This window comes from Aquarana catesbeiana, linkage group LG02 (assembly GCF_042186555.1).
Source record: "Aquarana catesbeiana isolate 2022-GZ linkage group LG02, ASM4218655v1, whole genome shotgun sequence".
NCBI classification, from domain to species: domain Eukaryota; kingdom Metazoa; phylum Chordata; class Amphibia; order Anura; family Ranidae; genus Aquarana; species Aquarana catesbeiana.
In genome coordinates this window covers 392,985,267-392,999,612 of record NC_133325.1, presented here as the reverse complement: position 1 = coordinate 392,999,612, position 14,346 = coordinate 392,985,267, and the positions used below count along the sequence as shown (strand labels likewise).

The following is a 14,346-nucleotide window of genomic DNA, read 5'->3' as shown; positions in this document are numbered from 1 at the left end:
TCGCAGCTGTAATGGCTATTTTGTTGATAATCCTTCCCCTTTATGCTTATTAGTGTTTGCTAAGAAATAACTTAGTTTAAGTGGATGCAGTGGTAGCTTATTGCATATGCACGGCACCCATTTTGGGTGAGAATTGCAGCTAGTGAATTTAGAATGAGGCCAGAAGAGAAACAGTTAGATGAATTAAATGCTGGAGGAGGGCAACTATTTGTAATATTTCTCCAATGTCATATTCCACCCCTGGCTTATTTTCTGCATCCCCTGACCATTTGAAACCATTAGGGCTTCGTTATTTTGAGTATTTCCCTATTCTGTCTAGTTTTTGGTTCATACATTGATGTGTCCAACAGATTAAGATAGGAATCAGACTAATTGCCCTCAGAAATTTCCATCCAAAACAAACTGTTATCCAAAACCCTAGCATTTTCACTGCTGAAACAATGCAGGAAACACAAAATTAGAAATACATGTCCAAATGCATGTGCTTATTGATGTGGATTGTGCTAATACTTTTTTCTTGGCACTTTTGAAGTCTGTTAGTCTTAAAAGTAGTGCCTCATTCCTATCTGAATACACATGCAAAGGTAGAGTCAAGAAAAGTTCAAAATCCTCAATCTGAAATAGAAGTAACAATCATCTTATGCAAAATGAAAAATAGGCACAGACCATCCAAACCTCAAAAAAAATGAAAAATTCTGAGCCTCCAGTAAGGCCAACTATTTAAACAAATAACTTTATCTCACAAAATTACTGTTTACAGGCTAACACGAGAAATCCTTGAAACAAAAATAAAATAAATGTATATAAACATAAATAGCTATTCAATTTAGATATTTTATTCAGAATCACAGATATTAAGACCAAGACAAAACAACATTTAGTATGCCATATAAAAACACATACATATTCTCCCTTGCCTGTTCTTGTTTAGATCATCTAATCACAAAATATAGAATAATTATAGAATATAGAATGTATAATACTTACATGGTGAAGGTTCTAAATAAATGGCCCTAAAGATCACTCATGTTGTAAAGCGCTGCGCAAACTGTTGGCGCTATATAAAACCTGTATAATAATAATAATAATCTGATGCTTAACTGTAGTTGTATTTCTATATATAGTGGATGTACAAGACCATTATAGCATTTGGGTGCTGTAAATCCAAACCCCATAAAATGGCTAAACAAGAAATAGGCTGATGAATCTGGATATTGTTGTATCATGTAAAGTGTTTCACAGCAAGACTGGTGGATTTATGCCATGGACAGTATCCATCCATGTGGGTACATTCAGCTTTACTGGGGAAATTCATAAGTTCACTGTAAATTTCACGCAGTAAGCTTCAGAAGACAGAGGATGTTCATAGTTTGCATTGAAACACTCAGAAAGCAATTACCAACCCGGATAAATAAAGTAAAAATTACTGCACCCATTCTGAACAGCCAAAGTAGAACTTTCCAACTCAGTAGTGGATAAGTCCCAAGACATCAAAGGATCATATTAGCAGAAGCTTCAACATTACACTCATTCTGTAACGCATTAGTATTTCAGACTACATCTCAATTAGCAGAAGCGTAATCATAAGATTGGGCAGTCTAGGAATAGGGAGCAAACTCAGCCTGACCGGTTTTGTAGAGTAAACTAATTTTTTCAGGGCCTCTCTTGACACTGAATGCCAAATCCATTATAAAATATGCAGACCAATATGGTCCCCGGGGGGGTGGAGAATGTCAAAAAAAGTGAATTATACTCTCTCCAGGAGTCCCCCATCTACTAAGGCCCCAGAGAACTGTTCTGCCCCTAAAACAGTCATCAGCACATGATGCAACTAGTTTGGACTACTCCATACTTCAATGTATTGAAACTTGCATTGTGTACCGCTGCGTTCTTTAATAAAACATAGTTTAACAGATTTATATGGTGAGGCAATATTTTCTTTTTTGTCGACAGTTATCTTAATTGCTTTAATAGTACTGCTCTGTTTTAGCACATTATTATATTGCTATAATTTTTTTAGGCATGTTTATTTTATCTATGTAATGTTTCAAATATAAGATGTAATGTGGAACATTCCTATTTTGTAAAGGGAAAATCTCTTTGAGCTTATAAATAATGGCTACAGGACAAGAATGGAATGCTCCAGTGGAGTTCCCATGGCTTTACAAATAGTATAAAACCACTTTACAAGCTTAATATTTTAACAGTCAAAATACCAAAATGTCCACCAGCCTTAGTTTGTGGTATCATTCTTGTAGATCCAGGAAAGGTTCTTGGCGGAAGGAAATGATCGTTTGAAATTGGTAGTATTGTTGTGCGGTGAAGAGGATGAAGTGAAACTGCAAAGAGCCGCAGCAGGAACCCTAGCTGTTTTGACCTCAGCCGAGAAGAAGCTATGCCACAAATTAACACAAGTGGTGAGTACAGTTCATTGCAAGCTAACATTAGGCACACCTTACTTAAATGACAATACAATTATGTGAAAAATTATTTGCCCCCTTCCTGATTTTTTTTTTTGCATATTTCTCACACTTAAATGATTCAGATCATCAAACAAATGTTAATATCACACAAAGATAACCCGAGTGAATCCAAGATGCAGTTTTTAATTATTATTTCATTTGTTAAGGGAAAAAAGCTGTTCAAACCTGCCTGGCCCTATGTGAAAAAGTATTCCCCCCTCCCATGCTGAATCATGAATGAACTGTGATTAACCACAATTTTTTGGAAAGCTGAGTTAAATTTAACTTGCCACACCCAGGCCTGATTCCTGCCAGACCTGTTGAATCAAGAAATCACATAAATAGAAGCTGTCTGACAAAGTGAAGCACGCAAACAGATCACAAAAAGCCACACATCATGCCACAATCTAAAAAAAATCAAGAACAGATTAGAAACAAAGTAATGTGCAAGTATAGGTCTAGGAAGGGTTTCAAAGCCATTTCTAAGGTTTTGGAACTCCAGTGAACCATGGGGAGAGCCATTATCCACAAATAAAGATAACTTGGAACAGTGGTGAACCTTCCCAGGAGTGGCCGGCCTACAAAAATGGCTCCAAGAGCATGATGATGACTCATGCAGGAGGTCATAAAAGAACCCAGAACAACATCTAAAGAACTGCATGCCTCACTTGCCTCAGGTAAGATCAGTGTTCATGATTCAACAATAAGAAAGAAACTGGGCAAAAATGGCATCCATGGGAAAGTTCCAAGGCCAAAGTCACTGCAGACCAAAAAGAACACACAGGCTCATCTCACTTTTACCAAAAAACATCTTGATTATCCCCAAGACTTTTAGGCAAATATTCTTTGGACTGATGAGACAAAAATTTTACTTTTTAGAAGGTGTGCGTCCCGTTACATCTGGCAAAAACTGATACAGCATTTTATAACAAGAACTTCATATCAACAGTCAGACATGGTGGTGGTAGCGTGATGGTCTGAGGCTGCTTTGCAGCTTTAGGACCTGGATGACTTACCATTATTTATGGAATCAAGAATTCTGAACTCTACCAGAAAATCCCAAAGGAGTATGTCCGGCCATCAGTTCGTGACCCCAAGCTCAAATGCATTTGGGTTATGCAGCAGGACAATGATCCAAAATACAACAGCAAGTCCACCTCCAAATGGTTAAAACAAAGCAAAATTTAGGTTTTGCAGTGGTCTAGTCAAAGCCCGGACTAGGACAATCCTATTGAGATGCTGTATCTTACACAGGCCGTTCATGCTGGAAAACCCTCCAATGCGGCTGAAGTAAAACAATTCTGCAAAGAAGAGTGGGCCAAAATTGCTCCACAGCAATGTGAAAGACTCATTGGCAGTTATTGCAAACGCTTGATTACAGTTGTTGTGACACAACCAGTTATTAGGTTTAGGGGGCAATTACTTTTTCACACAAAAGTATTTTGAAATACTGGCTCACAAATTAGCTTAAAATGGGGATGAATAATTTGTCCACTTGCTCCTTCTCATAACAAAGGAATGCAAGGGAAGGAGGATCATGGCCTAATGAAAGAAGCAGAGAAGAGAAAAGAAGTAGAGGGAGGCTTGTAATCCCACCAATATTTGTGGGAATTTTTTGACAACTGTTTATCAAACTCATATTTTTAGTAAAAAATAGTCTAGTTTACAAAACGCAATGGGGTTGATTTACTAAAACTGGAGAATGTAAAATCTGGTGCAGCTTTGCATGGTAGCCAATTAGCTTCTAACTTCAGCCTGTTGAATTAAGCTTTGGCAAAAAATCTGCAAGCTGATTGGTTTCTATGCAGAGCTGCACCAGATTTTTCACTCTTCAGTTTTAGTAAATCAACCCCGATATATTACCTATTTTTTGTAAAATATAAAAGATGAGGTTGTGCTAATTAAATAGATACAAAACATGTCAAGCCCTAAAATTGTACGAGCCTGTGAAACAGTGACAATCTACAATACCCAAAGGTAAAAAAACACCTATGTACTAGAATATTTCTTCATTTCCAAAAAATTGTGGTTAAAATAAGATCACCTTTGGGGTATCCATTTTTCAAAAATGGGTCATTTTGGGGGGTGTTTGTACGGTCTTGATATTTTTATTTAATGTTTTATACTAGAAAATAAGGCAAACAAGAATGATATAACATTTATTATGGTATAGTGTTGCATGACTGAGTAATGGTCAGTCAAATTATCACAGCACTAAAAACTGAAAAGTTCCTGGAAAGCTAGGGGTTGTAGAATGCTAGTTTTAAGGCAGTTAACATTTGAAACAAGAACATGCTGATTAAAGTAAACCTACTTTCAGAGTAATATGGGACTGCCATAGCTAACCCCTTTCAAGTGACATCCTCCATATTTCTCACTGAAAATGTGTCCTTTACATATGCAGCCCAGAAGTGTGTAATTACTCCCATAGGCCTCAGAAGTTCAATGACATGGCCACAACCATTGCATATCTTCACATTGGTAATCTATGTTTTAACAGTGACATCATCACCACTGTTGACATGAAGATATATGTAAAGAAGCCTCCACTTGTCTTTTCTTTGAATGAAGAGACATGGCAGAGATCACAGGAAGAATTTACAAACACAAGATGGTTGATTTACGAAACTGCAGAGGGTAAAATCTGGAGCGGCTGTGTATGGTAGCCAATCAGCTTCTAACTTCAGCTTGTTCAATTAGGCATTGGCAAACAGCCTGGAAGCTGATTGGTTCCAATGCACAGCTGCACCAGGTTTTGCATGCTCCAGTTTTAGTAAATCAACCCCAAGGTGTTTTGACCATTTAGGACCATCCGGCAATGTAGTGGGGTCAGAGGTAGTTAGTGCAACCTGGTACAGGTTTTGCCATATACTGTACAAGTAACTAAAAGAGAAGACACATTTAACCACTAGGCGTCCGCGCTATAGCCGAAAGACGGCTACAGCGCGGACTTCAATTGCCGGGAGGGCGTCCCTGGACGTCCTCCTGTTTACTTCCGCATTGCGCGCTCCCGCGGGCGCGCATCGCGGAAGTTTTGTGCTGGCCGTGTCCCTCGGACACAGCCAGTCACAGATCACCGTAAACGGCCAATGACAGCGGCCGTTTACAGTGCGATCGGCGGTGCCAATGAGAGAGGATCTCATATGTAAACATATGAGATCCTCTCTCATCGCCGGCTCTCCCTCCTCACACAGAGACAGCGTGTGAGGAGGGAGAGCGGAACCGCTGCGGCGGTGAGTGTAAAAGAAAAAAAAAAAAGGAAAAAAAGGTGTCCCGCTGTTAACGGTCCCTGCCATCTGCCCTGCCATCTGCCCCTGCCATCTGCCCCTGCCATCTGCCCCTGCCATCTGCCCTGCCATCTGCCCCTGCCATCTGCCCCTGCCATCTGCCCTGCCATCTGCCCCTGCCATCTGCCCTGCTATCTGCCCCTGCCATCTGCCCTGCCATCTGTCCCCAGTGCCATCTGTCCCCACTGCCACGTATAAGTGCCATCTGTCATCAGTGCCACATAGTGCCATCTGTCATCAGTGCCATCTGTCATCAGTGCCTCTTAGTGCCATCTGTCATCAGTGCCATCTGTCAGTGTCACGTGCCATCTGTCATCAGTGTCACGTGTCATCAGTGCCACGTATCAGTGCCACCTGTCATCAGTGTCATCAGTGTCATCAGTGCCACGTATCAGTGCCATCTGTCATCAGTGTCATCAGTGCCACGTATTAGTGCCATCTGTCATCAGGGCCACGTATTAGTGCCATCTTTCATCAGTGCCACGTGTCATCAGTGCCACATATCAGTGCCATTTGTCATCAGCGCCACATGTCATCAGTGCCACATATTAGTGCCATCTGTCAGTGCCACGTATTAGTGCCATCTGTCAGTGCCACGTATTAGTGCCATCTGTCATCAGTGCCATGTATTAGTGCCATCTGTCATTAGTGCCATCTGTCATCAGTGCCACATCAGTGTCAGTGCCAGGTATCAGTGCCATCTGTCATCAGTGCCACGTATCAGTGCCATTTGTCATCAGTGCCACGTCAGTGTCACATGTCATTGTCCTAGTTCTCCAGGGCCTTCAAAAGTGTAAGAGGTAGTCAACAAATTAGATGTGTAATTTATGCTCCTAGAACACCTGATGGTGCTCCCTGCATGTTGGGCCTCTCTATGTGGCCAGGCTGTGAAAAAGTCCCACACATGTGGTATCGTAATACTCAGGAGGAGTAGCAGAATGTATTTTGGGGCGTCATTTGTGGTATATACATGGCATGTGAGAGAAATAACCATTACAATGACAATTTTGTGGGGGTAAAAAAAAAAAAAAAAAAAAAAAATCTTCATTTTGCAAAGAATTGTGGGAAAAAATGACAACATCAAAAACCTCAACATGCATCTTACTAAATACCTTGGATTGTCTACTTTCAAAAAAGGGGTCATTTGGGGGGTATTTGTACTTTCCTGACTTGTTCGGGTCGCAAGAAATGAGATAGGCCGTCAGTACATCAGGTGTGATCAATTTTTTATGATTTGCACCATAACTTGTAGACTCTCTAACTTTCACAAAGACAAATAATATCCACTAATTTGGGTTATTTTTACCAAAGATATGTAGCAGTATAAATTGTGGCCAAAATTTATGAAGCAAAATTACTAATTTGCAAAATTTTATCACAGAAACTAAGAAAAATGCGTTTTTTTTCAAAATTTGCGGTCTTTTTTCATTTATAGCGCAAAAAATAAAAAACCCAGAGGTGATCAAATACCACCAAAAGAAAGCTCTATTTGTATGAAAAAAAGGACAAAAAATTCATTTGGGTACAGTATTACATGACTGAGTAATTGTCATTCAAAGTGTGAGAGCGCTTAAAGCTGAAAATTGGTCTGGTCACGAGGGGGGTTTAAGTGCCCAGTTGTCAAGTGGTTAATTGAATCTTTTGGATTTTAAGTTCATTCCCACGCAAACTTGTAGTGGTGGAAAAAAGGTGTGTTTATGATCAGCAGAGCTGTCAAACTTTGACCCCTTTTGGTTTGTGCAAATGCTACTGTATAATGGGAACATGGAAGCTTTTAGATTAGTTTATATCTAATTGTTTTCCGATTTATCTTTCTTTTTTGGCTTTGCCATTTGACATGTTCCTTTTTATATATAAATAATTTTATGTGTGTATACATTTTTTAGACTACACAGTGGATGGAGATCCTGCAGAGACTTTGCCTTAATGAGGACTTGCAGGTTCAGCACCGTGGAGTTGTGATTGTCTACAACCTGATTAATGCTGACAAAGAGCTTGCAAAGAAAATGGTGGAGGCTGAAATGCTGGAGATCCTGACTGTTATTGGAAAAGAGGAGAACAATCCAAAGAAGGAACACATTATAGCTGTGGCCAGAGAAGCCCTGGTCAAATGCTTAGATTATGGTCTCATTAAACCCGTTTCCTGAGTGCTCATATAACACAAACCCAGTTAGAGCTGCATTCCTTTTGTATGATGGTTGGAACAGAGTGAGTGTACACTTGGTCATTCTGTCTGAAGTAGCAGCTAAAATGGCTTCCCTCTTCATATCAACTAAAACAAACATATCATTAAAACACTTGTATTGAACAGTTATCTTTAAAATATGAATGTTTTGCCTAACAACAACATTACAATTTTTTTAAACAGTTAAATGTGGCAACCACCAAACATTCACTGCTGGTGTACCTTCCTAGTTCTTGTGTTTTAAATTACAGTTACTGATGCACCATGCAGTGACTGCTTGGTGAATGTTACAATCATTGCATTGTAAATACACCCCTATATGTTAATTTTTAGTACATTGATTCCATTTCACTCCTAAATGTCTGCAGAGACACCTGCCTCATATTAAAGGAGATCTATGGTCACAGCATACATTTTAATTTTATATCATCATCATTGTAATAACAAAAGAGACAGTAGTTATATTTTACAAACCAATTTAAACTTACGTGATAATTTTCCTTTCATGTTGTGTGTTCTGCCTGTTGTTAGAGTATTGAAATAATGCGCTGGAAGCGTCATGTATATAGCAATATCCTTTACTTTCACAGAGAAATAGCAGAACATATCTTTTATCATGGAGACAGGAACTGAATACAAACAAGTGCACACTGAACATAGACAGAACATCCTGTGATTACATTACCATAGATAACACACTATAACACTGCAGTGCCACCTGCTGGATAGACAGCAATAATGCATATACACAGTCACAGTATGTAAGCAAATTGCTGTTCTTCCAACACAGCCTGTCTGCTGGTCATCTCTTTCCACAACTTCCTGGATTCCTTGCATGCTTTGCAGTTTCTCCTCTGGACTACATATCCCATGGTACCTTGCTGCCTGCAAGTAGTGATTCCTGTACTAACCCCGCCTCCTAAAATTCCTTCCTTCTGTAGTCAGAAGGCAGGCTTTGAATTCTGTGACACAGCAGTGCCTACATACAGGGCATAGTGAATACATGTCACAGATTTCAAGGAAGTAAATGTCAGAGGATCTTACAAACAGTGTTGTACCCACGGGGGGGGGGGGGGGTTGCCGCACATTGGGGGGGTGTTAGGCTGGCACCTCTTAGGGTTTTCAGGCCAGTGTAGCATAAATATCAGTCTCCTGAGAAAGACAATATCCCCTGCTTTGACTGTGCATGCACTGGTTTCAGGCTATACAAGCCGAGCGTGGAGATCCTGCAGCCGACCAGGCAATTTAGTAAATTTAACCCCTTACATGCCGAGTGGTCAGAGGGGCACACAGGCACAGGCTGGAATGGAGGACACAAGGGCTGGAATGGAGGACACACAGGCTGGAATGGAGGACACACAGGCTGGATTGACCACTTGCATGCCGAAAGTTGAGTGCTTATCATGGGGATTTCACAGGGGTTGGGGTTCTGTTGGTGGGGAGTGGGGGGGCAGTAGTTGGGGGGGTCTGTCAGTGGGGAGTGGGGGGGGCAGTAGTTGGGTGGGTGAGGGTATTAGTTGGTGGGGTGGGGGTCTGTCAGTGGAGAGTGGCGGGGCAGTAGTTGGGGGGTGGGGGTCTGGTAGTGGGGGCAGAGCAATAGTTGGTGGGGTGGGGTTCTCTCAATTTAGATTTACCTTAGTAATGCAAGGGCCTGCGTAGTTGCATACAATTTGAAAGTGTTTAGGTTTCATATTATATGGTTTTTGTAAATATAAAGAAAAATTCTCCAAGAAAATTGCATAATGTATGGCCAGCCTTCGTTTACAGACTTCAAGATTGTTCAGATAAATAGGAGTTGGCTGGAAATAATTTAAATATAATTTAAATACAATGTGGAAATATGATTTTATATTTTGACCCTAGATACACTTTAAGTACAGCTTTATGGTTATATCTGTATCATGTCTCATCTGTAATACACTTGTGATTGGACTGTTCAGTTGTGGTTAAAGGACAAGTTCATGTGTAAAATAAAAAACTGCAAGTCCACCATGCCTATAAAACTAATCTTGAGACGCACGAAATTTGACCCCACTCCAGTCTACAAGGTCCCACTGCACAGGCTTGGCCAGCAAGAAGATTTTGGCCCAGAAAAGTAAAGATCAGTGGGGGCTGTGGCAAGTAGGGGTACGCAGCTGGTTATTTGGTGTATAGGTTAGATTCAGTTTGAGGGCTAGGGAGCGTGGACGTTTACTAAAAGTGTCTTTGAAAGGACAGTTCTACATTTGGATAAAAAAAACTGGGTATGTGCTTCCCCACTATATCTTAAGTTTATGCAAAAAAAAAAAATGTAACCTGAAATGCAGCATAGTCCCAAGACTGCTCAACTTACAACTGTGCCAGGTATTGTTTATTTCGTCCTGCAGCGCACAAGCACAGCCACAGCGTTGATAGGGATGAATGGGAGAGCTGAGCTTGGCCAGAAGAAATTAAAGTAAACAAGAGGAACAGTGTAATGGGGCACCATGCTGTATTCGATTTTTTGGGTTATGTCAGAAAGGGGTGGGGCGAAGCACAGTTTTTTTATCCAAAGGTACACCTATATTTTAAGCTTGTGTGCTGTATGAAAAGGATCTGCCATTTTTCGTATTGTTTTAAATATTTGTTAGAAAAAAAATATATGTTTGTATAAATATTATAAAATGTATTCAATGTTTTGTATCATGAAGACTGACATGAGGTGGCGTTTTTGAGGTTCTTGTTCCCATTTTAAAATATGGCAGCATTCTTATAATTTCTATAATTGATGTGTAATAAAACTGAATTAGTATCTATTGTGTTTTCCATTGTTTAACCCTTTCATGACTAAGCCTATTTTTGAAATGTGGTGTTTACAAGTTAAAATCCGTATTTTTTGCTAGAAAATTACTTAGAGTTCCCAAACATTATATATATATATTTTTTAGCAGAGAATCTAGAGAATAAAATGGCGATTATTACAATATTTTATATCACACAGTATTTGTGCAGCAGTGTTTTAAACGCAAATTTTTGGAAAAGGGAGACTTTCATGAATTTTTAAAAAATCCAAACAGTAAAGTTACCCCAATTTTTTTGTATAATGTGAAAGATGATGTTACGCCGAGTAAATAGATACCAAACATGTCACCCTTTATAATTGCACGCACTCGTGGAATGGCGACAAACTACGGTACCTATGAATTTCCATAGGCGACGCTTTACATATGCGGGTGCGACTTCTGTATGCATTTTCTTTGCTGCATGAGCTCGCGGGGACAGGGGCGCTTTAAAAAAATTTTTTTTTTAATTTATTTTATTTTTTTTTATACTTGTAAATTGTGTTTAAAAAAAACATTTTTTTAATTTTTTTTTTTTAATTTTATTGCTGTCACAAGGAATGTAAACATCCCTTGTGACAGTAATAGGTGGTGACAGGTACTCTTTATGGAGGGATCGGGGGTCTAAAAGACCCCCCATCCCTCCTTTACACTTCACAGTATTCAGATCGCCGAAAACGGCGATTCTGAACACTGTATATTTTTTTAAAACCGGCGCCATTGGCAGCCGAGTAAACGGGAAGTGATGTCATGACGTCGCTTCCGCGTTTACATTGAGAAGGCTGGAACGAAGCCGCCCACAGCTTCGTTCCAGCCCGCCCCCAGCCGCCGAAGGCGGTCGATTGGACACTGGGCTTCCCATTCGCACGGGAGGCCTGGTAAGAGCGGCGGGAGGCGGGGGACGTCCCCTCCCGCTCCTCTGGTATAACAGCCGAGCGGCTTTTAGCCGCATCGGTTGTTATATACGGTTAGCCGATCGCCGTCTCGGAACAACGGTACCGGGATGATGCCTGCAGCTGCGGGCGTCATCCCGGTATAACCCAGGAAAGCCGAGTACGCAGATGTGCGTACGGTCGGCGGGAAGGGGTTAACCACTTCAGCCCCGGAAGGATTTACCCCCTTCCCCCGTCGCTTTAACTGACAATTGCATGGTCGTGCGATACTGTACCCAAACAAAATTTCTTCCTCAGTTTAGGCCGATATGTATTCTTCTACATATTTTTGGTAAAAAAAACGCAATAAGCGTATATTGATTGGTTTGCGCAAAAGTTATAGAGTCTACAAAATAGGGGATAGATTTATGGCATTTTTTTTTTTTTTTTTTTACTAGTAATGGCGGCGATCTGCAATTTTTATCAGGACTGCGACATTGCGGTGGACAGATCGGACACTTTTGACACATTTTTGGGACCATTGACATTTATACATCAATTAGTGCTATAAAAATGCACTGATTACTGTATAAATGTTACTGGCAAGGAAGGGGTTAACACTAGGGGGCGAACAAGGGGTTAAATGTGTTCCCTGACTGTGTGTTCTAACTGTGGGGAGCTGGGACTGATTTGGTGAGGAGACCGATCTTTGTTCCTATATACTAAGACCAAACGATTTGTCTCCTCTCCCATGACAGGACGTGGATTTGGGTGTTTACACACCCAAATATCCGTTCTCGCATTGGCTGCTTAAGGATGTGGCACGCTTGTGCCTCCGGCGGCGTGCGCACGCCCCCTATACTCCTTAAAGCACTGGCCGTACGGCGATTTGCGCAGGAGTGCCATTCTGCTGCCGTCAATCGACAGCAGGCAGTCGACAAGTGGTTAATAAGAAACCATAACTATTATCCATTTTAATTGCTTCAGTTCACACCAGCTAGTGGAATTGGGATGGATAAAGAAATTATTAATTTTTTGGGGGCATAACCCACATGATCACCATGCATGCTGAAGGAACATTCCATAAGAAATTACAAAGATTTTCCATCACTTTTTGCTCTGTTTACAACGGTTTTACTACAAGTGAGGAAAAGTCTCCAACAGGGACAGAGAGAGAAAACAAAAAGCAGACAGATGTTCTAGCTCAGTGGTTTCCCAAGTTGTGGGGACCCCTAACAGTAAAATTATTTTCGTAGCGTGGGTTGTCAGCACCCAAGGTAAGACAAGTACTTTGCACCCCTAACCCATGGACATTTAGCGCTCCCTGAGTCCCTTCCACTCATACATTAAAACCCCTTATGGTACATTTTAGGTTGTACCACTCTCTCTCTTTGTTCTCCTTTCTTTCCTTTTTATCTCTCTATCCTAATTTCTTGTTTTTTTCCCCACATCCCTCTCTCTAGCCGTCTTTCTTGTTCTTTCTCTTATTCTTTCTCTCCCTTTTTCTTTGTTCCTCCCCCTCTTTTCCTCTCCTTTCCATGTATTCTCTATATTTTTCCTGCTCTTACTCCCTGGTGGGGGGGATGGAGTGAGTGGTAATGCTGGGGGGAAGTTCTGATCATCCAACTTAGGTGCTCTTGATCAAGGTCATCTGCTGATCTGAGAACTGTAGTGGGGACTTTTAATGGCAACTATAATCACAGGTAGTTTTACTCACTGTGTCTCTGACTTTGTGGTGTCTCGTAGCAGTGACACCAATGCCAAAATCAGGAGATAGGGTCTCCTCCAGCTCCCCCCACTTCACATTCCTCACCAGTCAGCTGACCTCTAGTCTCTGACCCCCAGCCATGTCGTGAACTGAATGGGTGGCTGCGAAGAGGCTGAGTGGGCTCCAGGGACAGCCCTGCTGGATGGCCGCAAAAAGGCTGAGAGAGCGGTGCGGGCTTCAGGAACAGCCCAGAATTCGGTGACGCCTGGTAAATCGTCATTTGACCCCCGAGGGGGTCCCGACCCCCAGGTTGAGAACCACTGTTCTAGATAAAGATGTGCACGATGGAAAAAATGTTTTGTTTAATTTTGGTTTAATTCATTTTGTTTAGTCATAATGGTTATGTTAGAATGATTCATTTTTTAAACGTTTTGTTATTTAGGGAAATTATATATTCATTGTTCGGAATTGATTCGTATTTTCGGAAGTTCTTTTATTCTGTTGTTAGTTTGGAATATTGTCTATATTAGTTTTAACTCGTTAATTTATTTTGGGAGATTACTTATGCACTCCGAGTCATCCCTGCTAGTCCAACCCACAAAGATAAATGGAATGAGCTGGACGTGTGCATCTGAAAGTACGAAACTAAAACAAAATTCATTTCAAGGTCATTCGGGATGTTATGTTTCGGCGATTCTGATGGATCCACCTCCATTCAACCCAAGCACAATAAGTAGGAATTATCTTATTTCACTTTTATACCTTACTGAATTATTGCAATATGTTTTAATTTAATATGTAGTACTTTTTTTATAATAATGAAAAATGTTAATGCAAAAAGAATTAGCTGATTAGCCAAGAGTCCAAGACTAGCGCTCTCATCCGAATAAAACAATTGAATCCAAATGATACGTATTCATTCATTATGTTGAATTAATTTCCCCATTCCCAACTGACTTTGTTTGTTGGGCTGCGCAATTTAAATGTATGGTCTCAAGTTCAACCCCAATGCAAAAAGAATCTGATTAGAATAT

The 14,346-nt window shown here is 40.6% G+C and overlaps 1 protein-coding gene across 1 annotated transcript in view; it reads left to right on the top strand.

The window, feature by feature from the left end:
• The window catches only part of UNC45B (unc-45 myosin chaperone B), a 36,649-nt gene extending 28,592 nt beyond the window's left edge, over nt 1–8,057 (top strand). The window contains exons 19-20 of the mRNA XM_073615229.1: nt 2,259–2,417; nt 7,636–8,057. Of these exons, the coding sequence (XP_073471330.1) occupies nt 2,259–2,417; nt 7,636–7,896 (420 nt within the window). The 3' untranslated portion in view covers nt 7,897–8,057. The remainder of the gene's footprint in view (nt 1–2,258; nt 2,418–7,635) is intronic.
• The last annotated feature ends 6,289 nt before the right edge of the window (nt 8,058–14,346 follow it).